At 35.8% G+C, this 22,348-nt stretch overlaps 1 protein-coding gene across 2 annotated transcripts in view; it reads right to left on the bottom strand.

Annotated features, from left to right (window-relative positions):
* ASPP (Ankyrin-repeat, SH3-domain, and Proline-rich-region containing Protein) overlaps positions 1–22,348 on the bottom strand; it is an 818,500-nt gene that overhangs the window by 529,613 nt on the left and 266,539 nt on the right. The window contains exon 1 of one of the 2 annotated variants that reach the window (XM_085806750.1): positions 9,412–9,504. The exons of the other annotated variant lie outside the window; for it this stretch is intronic. Coding sequence (XP_085662876.1) covers positions 9,412–9,430 — 19 coding nt within the window. The 5' untranslated portion in view covers positions 9,431–9,504. Of the gene's footprint in view, positions 1–9,411; positions 9,505–22,348 lie in introns of those variants that run through there. 2 annotated transcript variants of the gene reach the window in all.

Genomic DNA, 22,348 nt, shown 5'->3' with positions numbered 1-22,348 from the left:
AAACACCTAATAAAACATAAGGATTCAAAATTTTAAAACTTATAAACAGGGAGGCATTCTGAATATTACTTCTTGTTATGCATTTGACATTTTAAAACGCACTAAATTATCGCTGTTTCTAAGGAGCGGTGAATATTCTCACCACAAAATATTTTTTAAATTAAATACGATAATACATATAAAATTATTTAATGAAATTTAAATAAACGATATATCCTTCACATTCTCAAGAAACAAGAAATCCGCACGTTATGTGTTAAATGAGACACAGATCATCGTGTTGTTGTTGTGATTTATCTCACTTGTTCGACAGTAACATCAGAACAAGCCCACGAAATACATCGTGGCAAGAAGAGCAAGTTTTTGTCTGTCGTTGGCAACAGCCTTGAGTACCATACAGGTGACAGTACGACTTCGCTCTTCTTCAAAGATCCGCCTCCAATTTTGATGGAGGGACGGGTCCAAGGGTCTCTCACTCCTCTTCCCCTAATACCAACCATCTCGAGAGGACTTCGGCTCGCCATATATTTAGACTGCCTTCATGCCGCAAAGACACTATTCATTTAGAAACATCTATGTTTTCTCCAGGATTCGAACCCGGACCCTTCGGTACCGCAGAAGGCTCCCCTAACCACTACCGTCTCGGCGGCTACAGATCACCGTTCATGTGGCTATAGTATAGAAATAATTGCATAACATGTGAAACAAGTCGTGTATGATGGAAAGCATGCAACTCGTTAGCAGAATTTATCTCAAATCTCCTAGAGACTTAAAGTTGTCCAAAATGTCAAATGATTTAAAATTAGTGTTGCCACAAGGGACGAAGGATAATGATGAAATGAGTGATATCATCGTCTAAATAAAAACCGCCGACTTGAATGCTTGTATCACAAAGTTTAACACAAGATAATTAAGACAAAGTAGTAATGATAACAATTTAATAATAATAATAAAGCTAAGAATTTCCCTAGAAAAACTGGAAATTCATCTGGGGATTCACTAGATTATGGCAAAAATACGCGAGGGCTATGTGCCTAAGAAAAGGGCGTCCTTTCAAAGTAAAACTGACTCGGATTTATGTTACTGGGAAAACCACGGAAACGCCCACGCAGCTAGTCCGCTCACCTGGACAAAAACCCAGATTAAATTACCACTATCCAGATACATTACCGCTCGGCTGCTGGTGGGCTTTTTCTTTAAGAAGTTTGAACTCACATAGGGGCCACTGGAAAAATTAAGTGACAATCTACCATTTGCATCGACTTAAAAGAAAATGTTTTATTATAGATTCTCGTCTTTGGGTCTGTGATATGCGTTTATCTTTGATTCTGATGTTCATTTTCGAACAGTATATTAGTGTAAGGATAAAAGCACCTTTTAGATTCATTCGATTTATTTACTGGAGAAAGAAACATGAAGAAACAGTAATACCCTACTCGCGATTCGTGTTCCGAACCCCTTAAAATTGCCATTCGGATGGGCTTCCAACTACACAAGGAAGACAAGGAAGCAAGTATGGTGAAAATTCCTTAAATCTTAAGGTTGGTAATCTGAAGAAAACAATGATGTGTTTCCTGCAGTATTATAAAAAACCAAGAAAGTAAAACGATTCTATTTGAAACAGCATATCTCTATATTAAAATACAAATATTATTTTTTTTCCAGTTTAAGTTTGATCCTAGTTAAGTAGGAAAGTCAGTTTAGCTTCTAAAGTCAGTTTAGCTGATCATGGCAAAACACGCACTCGCTATTTTGCCTTTTGGAGAAACGGCTTTGGGAAGAACTGCCTTATATAAAAAAAAAAAAAACTGACTCGCATTAACTTTATAGCTGATGAAAAATCAAAAACACCCTATAACTAAATCGTTGGCTAGGGTTTGAATGTGGGCTTAGATGCGATTATTCAGGGGTCTTACCAACTTGGAAACTGAGAGATCCACGCTTAAAATGTAAATATTTGTTAATTCTCCAAGATGCTGTTACAGTAGACGCCGCTTAATGTGATCATGATTAATGCTATCATTCGGTTATTGTTATCAAATTGCCGAGGTCCCGTCTATTTCTATACGGAAAGCATAGAAAATACATCGCTTATTGTGATAAACTATTCGGTTAATATGATCTAAATATTATAGAATGAATTGTTTTAAACATAATTAAATTCACCAAATAAGGTCGAAGTACATATTAAAAATTGCAAATGACAGAGAAGTGTCATCAGGTAAGGGATTAATTCGCCAAAGAGCTTAGTTTTGATTTTAGCCAACCGTTTAAAATTAGGCCCAAAAAATGTTTGGTTTGACGTACATTTTCAATAATTCTATCGCTTTTGAGGGCGACCAGACACAAATTCCTCTATTTTTTTTCAGGAAGGGGGAAGAGAATTTCTCCGAAAGCATCCTTGCCAAACTATGTTCTTTTTTTTTTTTTTTTTTTTTTTTTTTTTGCCTAATTTTAAACTTTACATTAGCATGTTCTTTACCAACGAGCGATGTTCTCCGAATATTTAGATTAGGAATAAATATTTGCATTTTCCTAATTAAAATGCTGACAGAAAGTCTATTTACAATACACGAGGAAACTTTTATTGTTGATTTGAAGGATATTTTTTCTCATTGCTTTATTTTATCATATCGTTAATGTTACAAAATAACTGTGAACAAATGTGATCATAGTAAGTGGCACCGACTGTATTTTTATGCATAATATTTTTATTCAGTTTTTAAATCATAACAGCACGCTACTAACAGTTACATCGGTTACTTATAGCCAGGAAGTGTTAAGAAGGAACCTTTTAGTAACATTATTAATATTTATACCGTTTCACAACTGCCAGCTTTTCCGGATTTACAGGGAGACTCCGGTTTTTCATCATATCTCGAGGTAGATCACCGGGTTTCAATTTTTAGCTTTTACTAAAGAAAGTGGTGTCCATAAATAGAATTTAGGGAATAAATCGAATTTAAATTGCGAATTTTATTCCTCTACTCCTAATAATTTTCAAAATAATATATCTTGTTAGATTTTATTTCACCTGAACTGTATATTTCTCTTATTACATTTATTAGGCCCAACAGCTACCGAGCGGTAAAGTCCTTGAACGCTGGTAGTTCGGTCTGAGGTTCGAATTCCGCAAACAGGTTGGCTGCTTGGGCGGGTAACGTGTAATACGAAGCAGTTCCCTTTAGAAAGTCATCCACGAAGGCATCCCTCCCTTCCGTGTAGTGCTCTAGGGCGGAACACGTAAATAATAATAATTACATTTTATTTACCTTTCTCTTTTTTTTTTTTTTTTAAATTTTATCTGAGTTGTCTTAATGTACTGTAGACATTCATAGAGTTTTATATCAAGATTCAACGAATATTTCATCAGTTAATGTTAGAACTTTATTTTACTACATTATATGGTATATTACTAAGTTTATCGAGATAAATATATTATGTACACTAATTTAGTTTCCATCGTATTGTAAAGCACTTTTATAAATAAAAGTTCTTCGATATCTCAAAATAAAAATGTAAGAGAATTACATAATAAAGTTAGCCAAAGAGCATAAAATTTAGAATATTGGAATACTAATATATTGTTGCGTTTTTCTTTATTCTGACGCCAGTTGTTACGTTATTTTCTTTTCCTTCACGTTCGTACGGGGTTCGTATGGATTTGGAGTGAATAATAACTATTTGATGAAGTATCAAAATACACTTTATTGGCCGGCATTAATCAGAACAGCTCCAATAACACTTTTTACAGTTGTCGAAGAACTACTGTAAACCCGCTGACAAGCTCAGTGACAGCATTCAGGTTATCAGGCTATCACGGTAGACACAGCTTCACTGCAAAATACCAGAGTACAGCTTCCGACTCTGCTTGGTCGTTCTCGGAACTCCACGTACTCTCTAGACTCTCCACGTTACAACTCGCGATGCACTCGACGCCACACAGAGCACGGCTCCCGAATCTTCCGTTCAGTCGTTCTCGGAGCTCAACACGCTCTCTCGACGATGCACTAACCGCGATACACTAACAGACTCCTTCGGTGCACTCGACGACCCACTCGGCACTCGCTGCCCGGCTGTCAACTCGATCGACTCCGCACGGACTGACTCGCTAGACGAGACACACATTCAATACTAACTATCTCGCAGTTCAGACGAGGCACTCTGACTCGCCCTCTCGACGAGGCACACTCTCGATACTACTAACTCACATTCCAAGACGAGGCACTCTGACTCGCCCTCTCGATGCAGCATACACTAACTGACTGCGGACCAGCAAGGTTTATATAGCTTTTGACTGGTGTTCGAGAACATTCTAAACTAAGAACCGGTAAGAATTCGTTCCAGAAGGTTCTCCATCCATCCATGGTATATCGCCAATTTTGTCGCCAAATAGGCGATTTCTCGTCAAATGTGGCAACCCTGCCTTCCCTTGCCATTTTATGCCTAAAACTGCTTTGCGGTGAAGCCATCTTACCGCGCCTGTACATTTCGTAACAATATATTACATAAGAACTGTATTGCAATTCTGATAACTTCACAAACTCATGCATGTTCCAGTAACTTGAATCATGCATTATACAGTTAATTTAAATCAGTTTGGAGCTCCTTTGAAATGGCATCGCAGAGCAGCATGTAAACTTCTCGGTTTTCTCGCAAAAATATTCCGGTTTTTCAGATCTCAAGGTTGGCAGACATGCCGTTAGTTTATTTAACATTTATTAAGTTTGTATTAATAAATGGTTTTTCTGATGTCATACATTGTTGTAACATGAAACTGATTTAATTAATTTCTTAAACTAGATCCCTATCTCTGCATTTTAATCATTTAAGAAATATTTAGTCCATCACCCCTTTCAAAACGTCATCAATCATAATCATAGTAAACTGTTTTTGTACACTCAAATTAGCACAATAACTGTCATGTAATGTGCGGCAAGGAACAAAAATATGTGCATTATTATCTCTCTTTCAGTTAGAAACGTAAGTTTTTATTGCAATATTTTAGAACTATGTTATTATTTCCGAAAGCTTGATTATCATAAATTATTTATTTTTCCTGATTTCTTTTTGACATTTTTTTCTGTGAACATTGCAATAAAATTTGTACAAAATAGTTTAAAAAAAAACCTTAGATTTGGGTAGATTTTATCTCAAACACTGTGATATAGAGGGCGACTAACCAAGATCCATCTCCCTTCACGAGCGAAAATTTTTTATCTCATGAAGACATACTGTTCTCATAAAGAAGAAGGACTAATGGCAATTGCTATCAAAACTGATAACAGTTTTATACAGAATCTAGCAATCTTTTGCTTCATTTTGCAGTTTACAGTGGCAGCCGCACAGAATGATATAACAGAGGCTTGACTGCTAGTTTGAAACAAAAGGTGTACGTTCGATTCTCGCATAGCGATTGCAGTATGTTTACTCCAAATGGTAATGGAGTATGTTTACTTTATTACTCTGGGTAGCGTTTTCAATGATGAGATGGGTAAATGGCAGATAAGTCTAGACGAATGCTTTCGAGGTCGTGCTTAGCCATTGAATACCCCTCCCAAACAAAAGGCAAGTGTTTTCTTACTAGAGCTTAAAAAAAAAATATTATATCCCATTTCAGGCTTTCCCAATTGAGGTTTTTTCAAAATCATGCCGTTTCATCCTTTCTCGATAGGATAGGTAAGAACGAATTCCAGTTCAGCCTTTTCATTCAAGGCCAACATAAATTCCGGAAGCGCGATAGAAGGTCATATGACAGTGTATATAAGGTATTAGTGTATATAAGGGCATATGACAGTGTATAAAGTGATGTCACAGTGAGGCTTCAGTCTTTAAACTTAGTTTATATAAACCATGAATTTAATTAGTTTATATAAACCACTGCTTATATAAACCATGAATGACACTGGTGCTTACACCTGATACAGAAAACAAGGGGCCTTTTTTTTAATTTGATTACAAAATTCAGTATCATTATAATCTCGAAATATAATCATGACGATTTCTAAAGAACAATCGCGGCTAAAATAATATATTGAGAATTCTATTATTGAAAATCGGAACACTGAAAAATTTTGAGGATTTCGTTAATATTAAATAAGTACTGTAAAAACATTAAGTTTTCGGTTGCTGGATACATGAAAAATGTGCAGTGCCCTCACCGGGACTTGCACCTTGGACCTCTTGAATACACATCGAGTATGCATCTAATTACGCCAAGAATGCACGCGGAAAGAAGGGAGAAAATACCTTATATACCCCCTTTTAAAGGGCGACTGGAGATTAGGGGACACAATCATCTAATTCTGGTAGTGACGAATTAGCATCCACCTTTTAGTTCGCGTGCCATTTTAGAGTCATTAGGTTATTCTGAACCAGAAGGCCTAAAAAATGTGTAAAGCCCTCGCTGGGAATCGAACCCTGGACCTCTCGAATACGCGTAGAGTATTCTTCCAATTACATCACGAAAGCATACGGAAAGAAGGGAAAAATACCTTATATACTCCCATTTTAAAGGGCGACTATGGTTAGGGGACCCAATAGCCAAATTCTGGTGGTGACTAATTATCATACACAACCTTTTATTTCGAGTGCCTCTTGTGGAGTTATTATTATTATTATTATTATTATTTTACTTTCTTGAAAAAGGAGACGAGAAAAATGTGCAATGCCATCCCTGGGACTCGAACCTGGACCTCTCGAATCCGCGGCGAGTGTGCTATCGTTACACCCAAAGGCATGCTGGAACGACGGAAAAATACTTTACAGTACAAGGCTCCAAAGAATTGTGAAAATCATCAGCAATACTGCTATCACAGATTCTAATAAACTAAATACATTACTTTTCTGGTTTTTAAAAATCTGACTTTTCAAAATCTTTTGAATTTTAAAATTGAAATTTTAAAATTCAAAAGATTTTTAAAATTCGTAGAGCTGAATATTAAGCCATATATAGGAAAATAGATTTTTTTGTGACCATCTGCCGAACGGAATTGCTATACAGTATTCAAATAAAGGCCATATCTTCTTTTTCGGTTGAAATAATTTTTTAAAGCACTTTAAGAACACTCGTTGTTTTCGGTTTTCCTTGTTTCGCTCACATTTTATTCTGAACTAACTTAAAATACATGAATTTTATCTTAACAATGCTCCCCCCCCAATGTGTTTACACCAGCTACAATGAAATGTTAAAAATCTGATGTGGACACCACGACTTCCTTTTATGGCTAATTAAATTATACACAGGTTTTGTTGCACCTCATTTAAATTTATTTCCTCGAATTATTCTAACTTAATAAACGATCGCTCAAAGCAAGTTGAAAATGACACCAAAAATTTAAAATTTTGAAATTAAATGTCCCGCTCAATTTTTGTCGCACTGTAATCAAACTTCTTATAGTTTTACTTTTTCATAAGGAATATGAAAGTATCATAAATGTAAATATAAAAACCGAAAAATCGCATTCAAAGTTCGATTTTCTTATTTCTCGAAGATTAGTTTTTTAAAATTTGAATTTGCCAAAAGATGACTATTTTCGTCATTTAAAACACTTTTGTAATTGGAAGTATGTGACTGGGACCAACGATTGCGAGAATAACGGCCGTGTAAAGACTTTTAAATCGGATAATGGGGAGTTGATATATATATACACTTTTAGTACTACGGGTTGCAATAAAAAAGGGAGGTGCATAACTAGATATATATATATAGTTTCGTATATCAAAATTTCAACATTCTACTGCTAATAATGTTTGAGTTATACGAGATATATACGTAGGCAAGTACGTACAGACATCACGGAAAAAAAACTTTTGATTCTCTTTTATATCCATTTTACAATCTGGTTTAGAATAATAAATCCTTCTGAATTACTCTGTACGTATATTCAGACGTCACTCAAAAATCAATAGTCCAAATGGATTCGGGAACGGTAAAAATACATATTTCAGTTGAAATACGATACTCAAAACTTTTCGCGATTACAACGCTTCCTTCACTCCGTACAAAGAAGTAAAAAAAGAAAGGCTGAAGGTTAAAAACATAAATGTTTTCACCTCTAGAAAGTCAGAATTGGAAAAGGCCTAAATGGGGGACATCACGAATGAAAAAGGGCTTTGTAAAAACCATATAAATTTGTTTATTAATCAATGTTTCAAACTTTATAAATCATCTGTTTTAAAGTTAAACGACTCAAGAGTTTAATGTTCGAAACTTGGTCAAAATGCTCCGGATCATCATACAGCAAATACTGAGTTTTCTACTTTAATATTTATGCATAATGATAGAAACAGCAACAAACAATTTTCTGCAGGCATTTTTAGTTTTTAAAACATCACATTATTGCTAATTTGCAATACTTTATTACCTATTTTTAATACGTTAACAGAATGGAATGGCATCGTTTGTGTAGTGAGCATCGAGAAATTTGGTGTCACTTTGCTAAATTATGATCTTTCGAAAAAAAAAACGCTACTGTAGAAACATAATTTTCCCCCTCGAGCATTTTTCAGTTCAACTTCTTCAACCTTAAAAGGTCAGAATTTCTTTCATCAGTTTAGAATATATTTAAATTCAGTAACATTCTGCACACAAACAGAGAACTTTATGCCTGGCGGCAACAAGAAAAGCATAGCCACGAAATATATATTTAAAAGCGAATTCAGCACAACATTGAACACATATTTTTAGACAGTGCTGTATTTACAAGGATAATTTAGGTTTATGAATAAACAATATAAAAATATCATTTTAATACATGTTATTGCTATAAAACACGAACCAGTTAAACCAGGTTTTTAATATTTGTTAGAAATATATTCGTAAATATGCATTACTTATTATTCTAATTGGACTTTACACGTTTTTCTTAAATATTTAAGCATATTATAAAGTTTGATTTAAATATATCTTAAGATTTAATATTAATTCAGTGTATTAGAAACAATGAATTAGGTAAAACAATTAACAGGCATTAGTGTGCAGTTGTTATTATCGTACATTTTAAAGTATATTAAGCTCGTTTTTGCTCCCATAATTATTGATAGACAATTTTAGCGTGATTTGTTTTAGTAAAATTTCGCTATAAAATATCAACAGTATTTCTGAGAGATCTCACACTACTTTTAAAGTTCTTTCAAAAAGCATTTTAGACTAAAGAATTATTAGAATTTGACAGTGCCTAAGCAAACAAATTTAAATGCGTACGTTATTCCTAGACTAGTTCACTACTCAGTATTACTATATTAATGCTCGCAAACATGATATCGTAACTATTGCATGAAATGTGTATTGACAGAAGTTGCAAACTAGCTGTAAACTTCTTTAAGAAAATGTGGTGCGTTTTCAAAAAAGTGCAAGAAATGAGTACATTAAAGATACTGTAACAAGTTAAGAGAATCTTTTTTACTTACTTAACACGCCAGCGGGCATATTACGCAATAATACAGGAATACACTACGCTCTCACTACCTTAAAACGCGATAGATTCGCACTGCTAGTACGAGAGCTGCATCAACAGGCCCAGTCCGGCACATGGCTGGATATGATGTTCCAGCTAGTTGCGCGCTCCGGCAGGGTCCGGTCGCAGCGCCGCCCGTGGCTCTCACCTGACGCAATGGATTCGATCGAAAAATAGTCCCCATTTTCTCTTTCCCTGTCACCCTCTCACAAATTCCATTTTTTATTATTTTGACGTTCATTTTCCCTTCCCTCCTCAGCAGATGCCGACCATTTTTTAGTAAATGACTTTTCTGGAATAAAGTGGAAATTTTTTCCGAAGGTTCAATTGCGAATTTGTTACGTGTCGGTGCAATCCAAACACGAAAGTGGGAAAGAATGTCTGAACTAAAGTTCCTTCCCCCCCCCGTTTCTTAATAAATACAACAGGAGAGGAACCAATGGTAACGAAATTAAATTCAGGAATCTAACAGACTTCACGCTTTCGCCGTAATTGAATATAATTTTACTGTTTCTGAGATGATGTTTTTGAAACGTGTATGAGAAAAGCTGAAAGGAAAATTTCAAAAAAAGAATCACAAATTGCAGGCATATGAGTTTTTATGCAATTTTTAAAGAACAAATTTCACTCTTTGTATTCCCACTTCTCAGTTCCATACTTCTCATTTATTTCGAATAATAGCATTTTTCTTTTTCTGTATGGGGAAAAAATGAAAATTTGCTCTGAATTTATAATGATTGTTTTTGTCTTGTACAATCCACTATGACTAATTTTTTTAAAGTGCACACACAGCTAATGCACCCCTTCCTCCAAAATAAACTTGCGTTTTAAATTAATATTGCCTTGGTCCAGATTACATTTTTGAAAGGAGAGAGTTTTCTATCACTGAAATTCAACAAGAAGAATATTAAACCATTCAGCCGATGGAAATTGGATCTATTTGCTTCTGCTCTTCAGAAGACAAAATCATTGCATGGAATCTCTTTGTAAAATGTTCTATGAATATCAGTGGAGTTTAAGCCTGACAGCTGAGATAAAGATAAATGCGTGCATACCTGACCGTTAAGTTTTGTAATAACCAAGAAAGTACATTTACTCGGAGAGTGGGAAAATTAAATTAAAACAGGGCTAACCACATATGAGATAAATGTATCAACATGGGGCAATCGCTTTGTTTTCACTTAAAAATAAGTTACAACATGTTGTTTTCATTTCGGTAGTGGATACATTTTGATCTACTCGTTGTTACTACCAGACACAACAACTAGAATGAAATCACATAATGCACAGAGTCTCGTCCTCTTTGGTAACATAAACTACCCGAACTCTACGTAAGACTTAAGCGACTTACCGCTATTATCACGGAGAGTCTGAAGGGTGTAAAAGAACTTTTTATTTTACTTAGGTGTAAGTTAACAGAAGGTGCCCCTTGTGCTTATAGAATCGGCCAGCATTTATGACATAAATCAAAAGTAAGAGAACTAAAATTAAACTACCCCCCCCCAAGGCTACACAGATAAAATATGCGCAAGTTGACTCAAGAGCGTAATGCCGGCGTGACAAGCCTTAAAGGGGAAAATAACGCAACGCCGCAGATAAACTGCTCTCAGCAGAATCAAGTAGCAGATATGTCCTTTAGTAGGCGGATTCTACCATCATTACTAGAAATTAGCATTCTAGCAGGAAAAATGGAAAACGAGAAAGAAAAACACATAATTAACATGAAATAACTGGTTAATGAAACCAAATGTATACTCTACAAATGTAAATAAGCTGTAGACGAGAAAAAATCTGAAAGCTTTCATATTTTATATTACGCCCTAAGCGGCATTTTTTTAACGTTTTGTATGTTAGCTTTATTTATTAAATATTATGTTCATTGCACTTAAACCATAAAATTCAATTCAACGGCAATACTGCAAAATAATTTAAAAAGAACATTGTTGGGCTTTCTTTATTTGCATAACAAATTTATTTTAAGTTTGATACCCGTACTAGACTTCTCAACTTCCCTTCACATACTCTCGCAAGGATGCAAATTTAAAGTTAAGAGAAGATTTTATTTAAACGGGTGATTTTCTCAGTTTATTCAGGGCAGTGATGGCTGTAATGAAGAAGTTCCTCAACTTCCAACTGCTAAACTGAATGTCAAACGCTGTGAAGGTTTGTGCATGTTCCGATGAGGACATCAGAAAATATAAAGCTTTGGACGAAAGTTTAGTTTCGGAGAACGGTTCGAAAGGAGACACTACGAAACGCACTCGCAAGCCTATTAGGAAGACTACCCCTCACCCTCCACCTCCTGAACATTCTGTTTACCGATTGCTGATCAGGTAGCTGTTGCCTCCAAACCTGACGTTGTGGATACCACTCCAAATGATCAACCTGCACTGATGACACCTTCAACTAATCAAGGCACCCTGAGAACGTAAACCACCACCCATTATGATAAGAGATGAAAGATTCACCTTCTCCCATGTTAATGTTCTATTACTTGGATATAATCTGCAAGCTGAACATGATTATTAATTATGTTATAATTGAACATGATTATTAATTAATTTAGGGTGTGTTCAAAATCCAATCTAAGACTCCAACTTTATACAGACAAGTCATTAAGGTGCTTACGGATGCTGGAGTCCGCTATCACTGTTTTGAATTAGAAGTCTAACTTCATATACTCCGATCGAAAAAATAACGGATGAGCTACTTGCTAAGAGGTACAGTGTTATTCGTGTTAACCAGTTAAAACGCAGAAGAAACTGTGAAGTGATCAACCTCTCCCTGTTCCTAGTAACTCTTGAAAGAAAATATAAGAGTCATGAGATTTTCCATGAAAAATTTATTAATGGAATGAGAATCGCTTTAGAGAGAGATAACGGTCGTGCTGTGCCACTGCAGTGTTTCCGCTGCTAGGGTATTCATGCTCAATCACACTGCAACCACGAACCCAAATGCGTCCGATGCGGTGACTCACATGAGTCATATAACTGTGATAAAGATAGAAGCACTCCACCGAAGTGTGCCAACTGTCAGCAAGTGGGTCACACTGCAAATTATACGGGATGCGAGAAATTTCCTAAGCCAACACCTCTCCCACCAGTAACATCTTATACTGACAGAGTCATTGCTAACAAATCCTACTCACAAGCCCTTGCAAGAGGTTTTGCACCTGAAATTATCTCTGAGGCAGAAACCATACTCAGCGCACTTAAAAGTTTCATTAACAGCATTAAAGAATCTGGCCTCCCACTTCTACTTAAATAACTCACTCAAGAAATGAAACCAGCATCTCAAGACACTCTCAAATCTAATAATGGATAGATAAAAAAATACGGCGACTCATATACGCTTCATGATATGGAATGTTAACGGTATCCAAAATCGAAAGCATGAATTGCAAGAATTTCTTCATGACATTAACATTGTGATTATTACATAATCGCATGCGCAGCAGTGTCACCGTCTTAATATTTCAAATTATTATAGCTACCGTTGTGATCAGAATTCTCATCGCGGCAAGGTGTCATTATCTACGTTAAAATAAATTTTCCCTCTTGTCTCATAAATGAATGCAATGATAATGGCTATGAATCGGTGACTGCCTGTGTTACCCTCCTGGAGTTTAAAGACTTATATTTCTGTGCATTGTATAACCCACCTCAAAATCACCTAACTGAAAGGCTGCTGGATACGCTATTACCTCAGGATATTCCTGTTATACTTGCGGGAATGTCAAAAGCATTGTATGAAACTGCAGACACAGTAACCCGAATGGCAAAATTCTTCAGGATTATATTCTTAACCATCCTGTAGCACTTGACGCACCGGATGAATACACCTGTCGCTCCGATGGAATTGAACATTCTGACATCTTGGACATTGCATCATCTACAACCACGATTCCCATTACTTTAGAAGTTGCCCATGAACTCTCGTCAGATCATTTGCCCGTCATTGCCACACTTAGGGTTGAAAAAAGTGATTTCAATTCGTCAGGGAAAATAACTGATTGGCAGCCTTCTGGAAATATTAAGAAAAATTCTATAAATAATTTAAATGATCTTAAGAATGTACAAGGAGTGGATGCAGCTGTCTCTTCTATTACTGAACATATTAAAAGCGCTGTGGAAGAAGCAAGCTATATGATTAATAAAAGCGAAAAGATTTTTCGTCGCCCTAAGAATATCCGACAATTCAGCGTAATCTGGCAGCGTAATCGACTCAGAAAAGTCTACCACCTAACCTGGAATCCCCCTTTGTAAAAAGGGCGATAAATCCCTTAAATAAGGACATTAAGAAAGCAGTGAAATCCAACAAAGACGAAATGTGGAGCAAAAAATTATCGGAGATTAACATTCAGAACGGCTCGCTCTGAACTCTGATTAAAAATCTCAAATCGACTTATGCGTCAGAAGTTGTGAATATTATTAAAAAAACTTAAACCGCGCAAGGCGTCCGGTAATGACGGCATCACAAATGCTGCTATTAAAAAACCTGCCGGACGACTTTATTTGTAAACTGACCAGCACTTTTAATGCATGCTTTTACCACAACTATTTTCCTAGCCTTATGGAAATGTGCAAAAGTTATTTTGATTCCGAAGCCTGGTAAGGATTACAATAAACCTGACGGTTACCGGCCGATCAGTTTGCTACCAGTGCTAGGAAAATCTATGAACGGATTATTTTATCACGCATGCAACCGTATCTTAATTTACTACCGCCTGAACAATTATTTTTCAAGCCAAGCTTTCGACGACCAAGTACTTAGTACGGATTACGGAGTCTGTTGGTTCAGCGCTCCATAATAAACAATGTGTTGCTCTCCTCAAGCTAGACGTGGCGAAAGCTTTCGACCGCGTCTGACATGAGGGACTTATCTCAAAATTGATTTCCAGCCACTTTGATAAAGAACTATTAGTTACAATACATTTTTTCATCACGAATAGGTCTTTTTATGTTTGTGTAAATAATGCTGACTCCTTCAAAAAGAATATTCGCAGTAGTATTCCTCAAGGTTCGGTCCTAGGACCAATTTTTCATTTATTTTATGTTGCAGATTTTCCAGAAATGCCACAGAACAACTCTATTTTGGCTTGCTATGCAGATGACACCGCATTAGCTGTTAAATCTGCAAATGTAAATCACGCAATCAAGAAACTTCAAGATCTTATTCCTTCTATTGACCAATGTGCACAATGGAAAATCCAAATTAATGTCTCAAAGTCACAGCTATTGATCATTTGGAAACGCAAAAGGAAAGCTCCGATTAAAAAACAACTTTCTTTATTCAACGAAATTGTTCCAGTGGTTTCCCAGGCCAAACAAATTGGTGTTTTATTGAACGACCGCCTTACTTGGACACATCATGTTAATAATGTGCGTGACAGGGCTCTTAAAATCATCAAGTGCTTATAGCCAATTATTGGGAAATACTCTTCACTGGACCTGAACAAGAAGAGACTTATTTACCTCTCCGTTATCAGACCAGTCATGACTTACGTTTTACCGGCATGGACAACTATCTCCGATAAGGAACTTAAGAAGCTTCAAGTGGTGCAAAGCAGATATCTTCGCATTATTAAAAATGCCCACTTCTGTGTGCCTAACAAATGTCTTCACGACGACCTTAAGATCGAACCGTTGGCGAAGTTTTTCAGAAAACTTAATGAACAATGCTTCTACGAGTATTAGGAAGCACAAGAATGTAATATAATGAACCACTTTAAACTTTTCAGGTACGAGATTCTTCATGAGGACCGCCATCTTCGGCCTTTTGCAGCTTTCATGCTTAGTGACAACCAAAATTTTCCGACATTATTGTGCTTTCGCATCTGTGCTCTATCCAAATTCTCTGCTGAATATGTGTTTATAGCATGATTTTGACTTCATCCTCATCACTCATTGAAATGATTGTAAATATTGTGTATATAGTCTTCCCGTTTATGAGAAAAATTTGCGTTTTATGCATTATATCTTGTCTTCAGGACTCACTTAGGCATTTCTGTCCTTGCATCGCTACATGAAGCAACCAAATGAATATAGCCGGTATACAGCTTGAGCTTTGCAAGCTAGACGCGGCGGCAACGGCAAACGGAACGGAGTTTGTTTCGTTAGCCAAGAGCACGTTTCATTGTTATTTCGCTATTACGCTAGTAAGCCTTTTGGCCGGTTAGGTTCTTGTGAGTCTAACTTTTTAGGCGTAACTTAAGTGCTATCTTGCACTATTTATTTTAGGTTTGTCTTGAACTATATTCTACGTTTTAGTTTTCACCGCAAGTTGACGGTGCTTATGTAACGCATGAAGACCGTGCCTTTCTGTTAACTATTCTGAATTAATAAAGGGTTATTTTTACCCTTCGCCTGAATCAGTAGTTTTATTCACGCATATGCGAGAATTCACCAGGTCATTATAGGGTCTATTCTAGTTTATGTGGAACAAAAGAGAAAGACTCTATAACATATCTTTGGAATTTCCGATACACCACAGTTTCGCCTGCTGGTGATAGGTTTTTTTCCTTTTTTTTTTTTTTTTTTTTTCCCTCTCTTACAGTTTTGCCATTGATAGTTCTGAAATCGTTGAGTTTGTTAATCAAAAATTCGTTAAAGTTTAACAAAATAAGAAATAGATAATACAACAAATTCCAGATTTGGGCTTCCAGATGCCCATATTCGAGTGGAGGACTACGTTATTCAGAATTTGATGTCTCTAGGTATCTCTGTTTTTTCACAGCGCGAGAAACAAATATATTCATGCAGATTCTTCATTGTTTTTCTTTATGTATAATGCAGGGCTCAATTATTTTGTGGTAACAGCTTGAAAAGTGAAGCGCAGTTTATAGTGGAGCGACGCAAAATGCCAAACCGAAATTAATAGCCCTTCTGAGCAAATTGCCCCTTTGAGCTAAAAGAAAAAAACCCTTGTAGATGGAAATAAATATATAGGGTAGTAAATTTCCATTGGCTGGCGTCAAGTATGTATTTTATTTGCAGCAAAATAATGAACAAGGAATTATTGAACTAAATACTGTCATTTTATTCCTATAATTTTATCTGTGACCTTTCTAACATTGGAGACGAAGACAGACGTGATCAACATCTTGAGTAAGCGACTTAAATGATATCAAAATTCTGCGTAGTTCCCGGGGAAGTGTTTTTGTTGAAATTGGTTCCTTACAACCGATTTGAAAATATTACACAACTGCGTAATAGTAATCCGCCTATATTTCATAGCATAGCATTTCTTTAATGATTTTTTTCTTACCAAATGCAATGCGTTGACCTCAGTCTTTACTATTGTTCTGGTGAAAATGCATTTGCAGTTCTGGTATCAAAAATAAAATCATCAACATGCTTTGTTGATTCTTTTCAAACATTCAAGAAATGAAATAGACTACTGTTTGCCTTTAGACGCAAACCGCCAAGAAAGTCTGAGCATGTAACCACACCCGCGCTGAGACATTGCATTACATCTGCTAATTTTCTTCTCCCCCCTCGGCAATCACCAGTAGCTAACAAACGCGGATATGTTAATAAAAGGGAAAAAAAAATCAAAAGGACAAAAATCTGTAAGGTTTCAGATTTTAAATTACGTCCAAAGGGGCGTTTTCTTTAAAATTTTGTCTGTTACCTTTATTTATTAAATATCATGTTCTTCACACTTAAACCATAAAATTCAATTCAACAGCAATATCGCAAAATTGTTTTAAATCGAGCACATCTTTAGAATTAGCGAGTCTCACGCGCTAGAGATAAAAATGTTTTTTCTGTACAACGTTGCCATTACTCGCTTTGAAATCCTTGAGTTTGTTAATCAAAAATTCGTTGAAGTGTTACAAAATATGAAAGAGATAATAAAACAAATTCCAAATTTGGGATTAAACATGCCCATATTCATAGGAGAATTACGTCATTCAAAATTCGATGGCTCTAGGTACCGTTGTTTTATCACAAAGCGAGAAATATACATACATTTATGCAGATTTTTCATTATTTAATTTCTTCAAATATAATGCAGGACTCTAAAATTTGGTGGCAACAGTTTGAAAAGTGAAACGGACATTTATAGTGTATCAAACCAAAATTGCAAAACGAAAACAATAGTCCTTCAGGGACAAAGCCCCTTTGAACTAATAAACACTGAATAGCGTTGACGTTGAGTTTTTCGTTTTCTATTTCAAATATTTTTTCAAGGAATGGAATTTTTGAGCAACCATTTAAAAAGTGCAATAATATGTTAACTGAGTTAGAAGAACACTTAAGTATTAGCTAACAGAAAGAATCCATGTTGGAGACACAGCTAAGGCAATCTTAAATGAATGGATTTCTCTTAAGCGTTTAATTGGTTTCACTGCCTCCCGCTTTGCATAAGAAGGGTACATTCATTATTCAAGAAACTTAAGTACCGTACATTGAATATAATCTACTTCAATCGTGCTTATATTCTAATCAAGTTTAGATTGTTGTACTAAAATTTTGATGTGGACGCCCCATAATTTCCTTGTGCGACTATTAAATTATATTTATTTTTTGCTGCTCTTCATTTAAACATCCTCTAATTATTCCAACTTAACCCATCCCTCAAGACAAGCTGAAAATGACATCAAAAACTGCAAATTTTGAAATTAAATATCCAACTCAATTTTTGGTACGCTATTCAAACTTCTTATAATTTTATTTTTTTCATAACTTGTATAAAATTTTCTCAAATATAAGCATAGGAAACGAAAGACTGTATTAAAAGTTAGATTTCGTTATTTTTCTAAAATTATTATTTTGTTTCAAATTTGACACTGTCAAAGCATGAATATTCTCGTCATTCAAAACACTTTTGTAATTGGAAGTGCATGACTACAGCCACCAAATGAGAAAGTAAAGGGTGGGTAAGGAATTAATCCGGGGAAGGAGAGTATGCAAGATAAAAAATATATTAAAAAAAACATATACAGTGGATGGACAAAAATATGGAAACACCTTGTGAAATGCATGTTTGAAAAGAAAGATTGATTTTAATGAAATATGTAGGTGGCGCTGGCGTTTTTGACTACTGACGCCACCTATACAACTTCGTAAATGTGCTAAACAGTTCAGTTGTTGTCGGAGTACTGTTATGTGAGGTTGTCATTGCATTATGTGAGAGTTAACAGACTTCGACCGTGGGCAAATTGTTGGAGCACGTATGGTAGGTGCTTCCGTAAGCAAGGTAGCCGAGGTATTTAGTGTTTCAAGAGGTACTGTATCGAAGATTTATTCCGCATATTTGAAAAGCGGAAAAACATCATCTGCTAAATCACAGCGAGGACGAAAGTGTGTCCTGAGTGATCGTGACAGACGATCATTAAGGGCAATTGTGACGAAAAATAAGAAGACCACAGCTGCAAAAGTTACTGCTGAAATGAATGTTGTGTTACCGAACCCTGTGAGTACCAAAACAATTAGAAGGGAGCTTCATAAACAGGGAATTGCTGGCCGTGCTGCAATTGAGAAGCCACTCATCAGTGATGCTAATGCCCGTAACAGTAAAAGGTGGTGTTTAAGTCATAAAGCCTGGACTATAGAGCAGTGGAAGCGAGTTATATGGTCTGACGAGTCTTCTTTCACATTGTTTCCCACTTCTGGCCGAGTTTACGTCTGGAGAACGCCATCTCAAGCCTATAATACAGACTGCTTGTTGCCAAGAGTGAAACATGGCGGGGGTTCTGTTATGGTTTGGGCAGCCATATCGTGGTTCTCTGCTAGCCGCATGATAACTGTGTCAGGGCACATGACTGCCAAGACTTATGTGAACATTTTGGCCGATCAAGTTCATCCCATGGTACAAACTTTGTTCCCCGATGGTGATGGTGTCTTCCAAGACGACAAGGCCCCTGTTCACACAGCTCACATTGTCCAGGACTGGTTTTCTGAGCACGAGGATGAGTTGTCCCATCTCCCCTGGCCACCACAGTCACCAGACCTGAATGTTATCGAACCTTTGTGGTCTACATTGGAACGGAAAGTGCGTTCTCGTTATCCACCGCCAACATCGTTATCTGAACTTGCCACCGTTTTGCAGGAAGAATGGTATAATATTCCCTTGGCAAACATACAGGAACTGTATTTATCCATTCCGAGAAGACTGCAAGCTGTTTTGGATGCCAACGGGTTTCCTACACAAAGAAACATGTTTTTTTAAAGGTGTTTCCATATTTTTGTTCAACCCCTGTATATTTCTTATGGCGCAACACTGATGACGTTGTTATTTCGGGACCGAAACGTTTCTAACTCAAATCAAAACATTTCCCTTAAAAGACTGCCATATTGGATTAAAGGTGCAGTTAGCTTGCAGCTGTGTTGTCGCTTGGATACCATTTCATTTCGCTGTGCTTTGTTGTGTTGCTAACTACGCCGCTATTTAAAATGTGATACTCTATATAAAACTGTGGTGTGCGTATTGCACTCATGATCATGTGCAACGAAGAATATGGTTTCGTTAATTAGTTCGTGTCTAGCAATAAAGCTTATGCTCAATTCGGCTACATCTGTCTACAAGTCTCTCCTTCGACTTTCATCTTTCTATGCAGCAGTCCGTCTAAGTTATATAACGTTGAGAACCATCGTCAATCCGGTGCAGCTTACTCCAAGTTTTTATCATACATATATATATTTATATACTTTTGATACTGTGGATAGCAATTAAAGAGAGAGGTGCACAGCTAGATATTGTAACGGTTACCATACATAAAATTTCAAAATTCTACGGTAATCGTTTTTGCGTTATGCAAGATACATATGTACAGTCATCATGAAAAAAATCCGATTTACAGTCCATTTTGGAAAAGAGTCCTTTACTGTGCCCATACGTACAGATGTTACGAAAAAAAAAAAAAAAATAGGGAAAATAGATTCGGGAATCGTAAAAATGGATATTTGGATATTTGATAAAATTTTTTGGGATTACAATACTTCCTTTACTTCGCACAAGTATGTAAAAATGGATAACAATATGTTATCACGGGGGGAAAGGGGAAGCAAAATTCGCAGAACAAGTTGCGACGCATATATTAATATTTCACAGAGCATTAGAGACTTTGCATTAGCGCTCAAAATTTCATGAAACTTTCTCCGCCAAGGATTTACTGAACATTACTATAAACGTCTACCAAACACGAAAACGTAAGACAAATATTCAATACTTAAGTATGTAAATATCACATTATATATACCTAACCGATTTTTAAAACAATCAAATTTAGACAATGTTATCAGCACATTATATGAGATTAAGATTTATATTCATTTGGACGGCGTTTTTGTACGTTATGTTGTTTACATACAGTTTTTCTTCTTAAATACTGCAGCATTTCTTGCCTTGCAACGCGAAGCATAAGAAACAAATTGTTTGCTCGCACGAAACATGCTTCTGCTTTACTGTTTGCATCTTTCAGGTGCACACTTTTCTTACATTCTTCATTCTCATAATTAACGAACATCTAGAAGCTAATCTCTTTTTGGTATGCAAGCTGCTCCTCCCAGCAAAATCACTAATGCAACTCAGGATATCTGACAGCAAGTCGCTCAGTTAGCCAGTCAACAAATGGAGACTAAAAACAATAAAAAACCACAGATGCATTCCTCACTTCGCTGCATGCGAGATGAAGTCTTGATAGGTCATTTAAGTTTCAGAGCTCTGGATTGGATTTGGTGAGAGGATTAATTTGCAAGCATATTTTTCTCATATAATCGAATCAAGGTATTACTAAAAATTCTTAAACTTGGTAATTAATTTAACAATTATAACAGCAGTTAAATAATACCAAATATGTTTGAAATTTTTGGAATTATTTGACTTTCATAAGAAAGTTCGATGTTCATAAAACCTCAAAACATACCATACAATTTACAAAACTAAATAAATATAACAAATCTGTAAGGTTTCAGATTTTAACGGTCACCCCACAGGGTTTGTTAAGGTTTATTATGCTCGAGCTGAACTCGCAGTCTACCGCCGGGCTTTTGTTACATTCTCTCCTACCACCCATTTTCTTTTCCTTTTTTTTTTTTTTTCTCTTTTTTTTTTTTTTTTTTTTTTTTAGCTTTATAACTAAGCATGGTTTTCTTCGCACTTACGCCATATACAATTCAACAGCAAAATTAGAAAAATTTTAAAAGCAGCACCGCAGTATACGTTTATAATTCCCGATGCATCGTTAACTGTTGGCATACATTTCTCTATTTTTTGTTATTCTTTTCAGAGTTTATCATATCAATGTTCAGTTTTTAGTTTTCTTACTACCATGGCTTTACAAAACTTTTTTATATTTTTATTATTAACATTTTGTGCGTTTACTTTATTTATTAAATATCACATTTATCGCACAATTCAATTCAACAGCAAAATCACAAAGTATTTAAACACATCATAGCTTTAGAATTCCCAACAGAGCAGGGGTTCTGAACCTGTGGTACGCAAAAAAGCAAAGTACTTTTAACTATTAAATTCAAAAATTAAAATCCCAGCATCTGATTGAGTTTTTTTCTCTAACACTCGTAAATTTATGCGAATGTCATTTATGCGAATTTTACATGTTTGAAATCGTCCTGTTTAAAATCTCGTAAGATCTGAAACTGTTATAGCTGTACCGTATGTTTTAAAGATAAAAAAGAATACTCAAAATTTCCAATCTAATATCTTATCGACGTTATCCACAGGCCATATAAATCCTACTCTCTTATTAAAAGTGGAATTGAAAGGCTAAGTGATCTAACAGTGATATAGTATACTTCCTTATAAGCCAGTGGTCTTAGACTGACGGCTCCCTAAGCAGCTTTAATAAAGGCCCACGAATACCTTTCAGTTATAAATTTGTTGCAAGTACAGTCACCAAAATCTTAGGTGTTTGAAGTCTC

The sequence above is a fragment of the Stegodyphus dumicola genome, chromosome 12 (assembly GCF_044657685.1).
Source record: "Stegodyphus dumicola isolate Sdum_Otavi_A_Nest chromosome 12, ASM4465768v1".
NCBI classification, from domain to species: domain Eukaryota; kingdom Metazoa; phylum Arthropoda; class Arachnida; order Araneae; family Eresidae; genus Stegodyphus; species Stegodyphus dumicola.
Note: the sequence above shows the minus strand (reverse complement) of the source record. Positions and strands in the feature narration are given on the sequence as shown.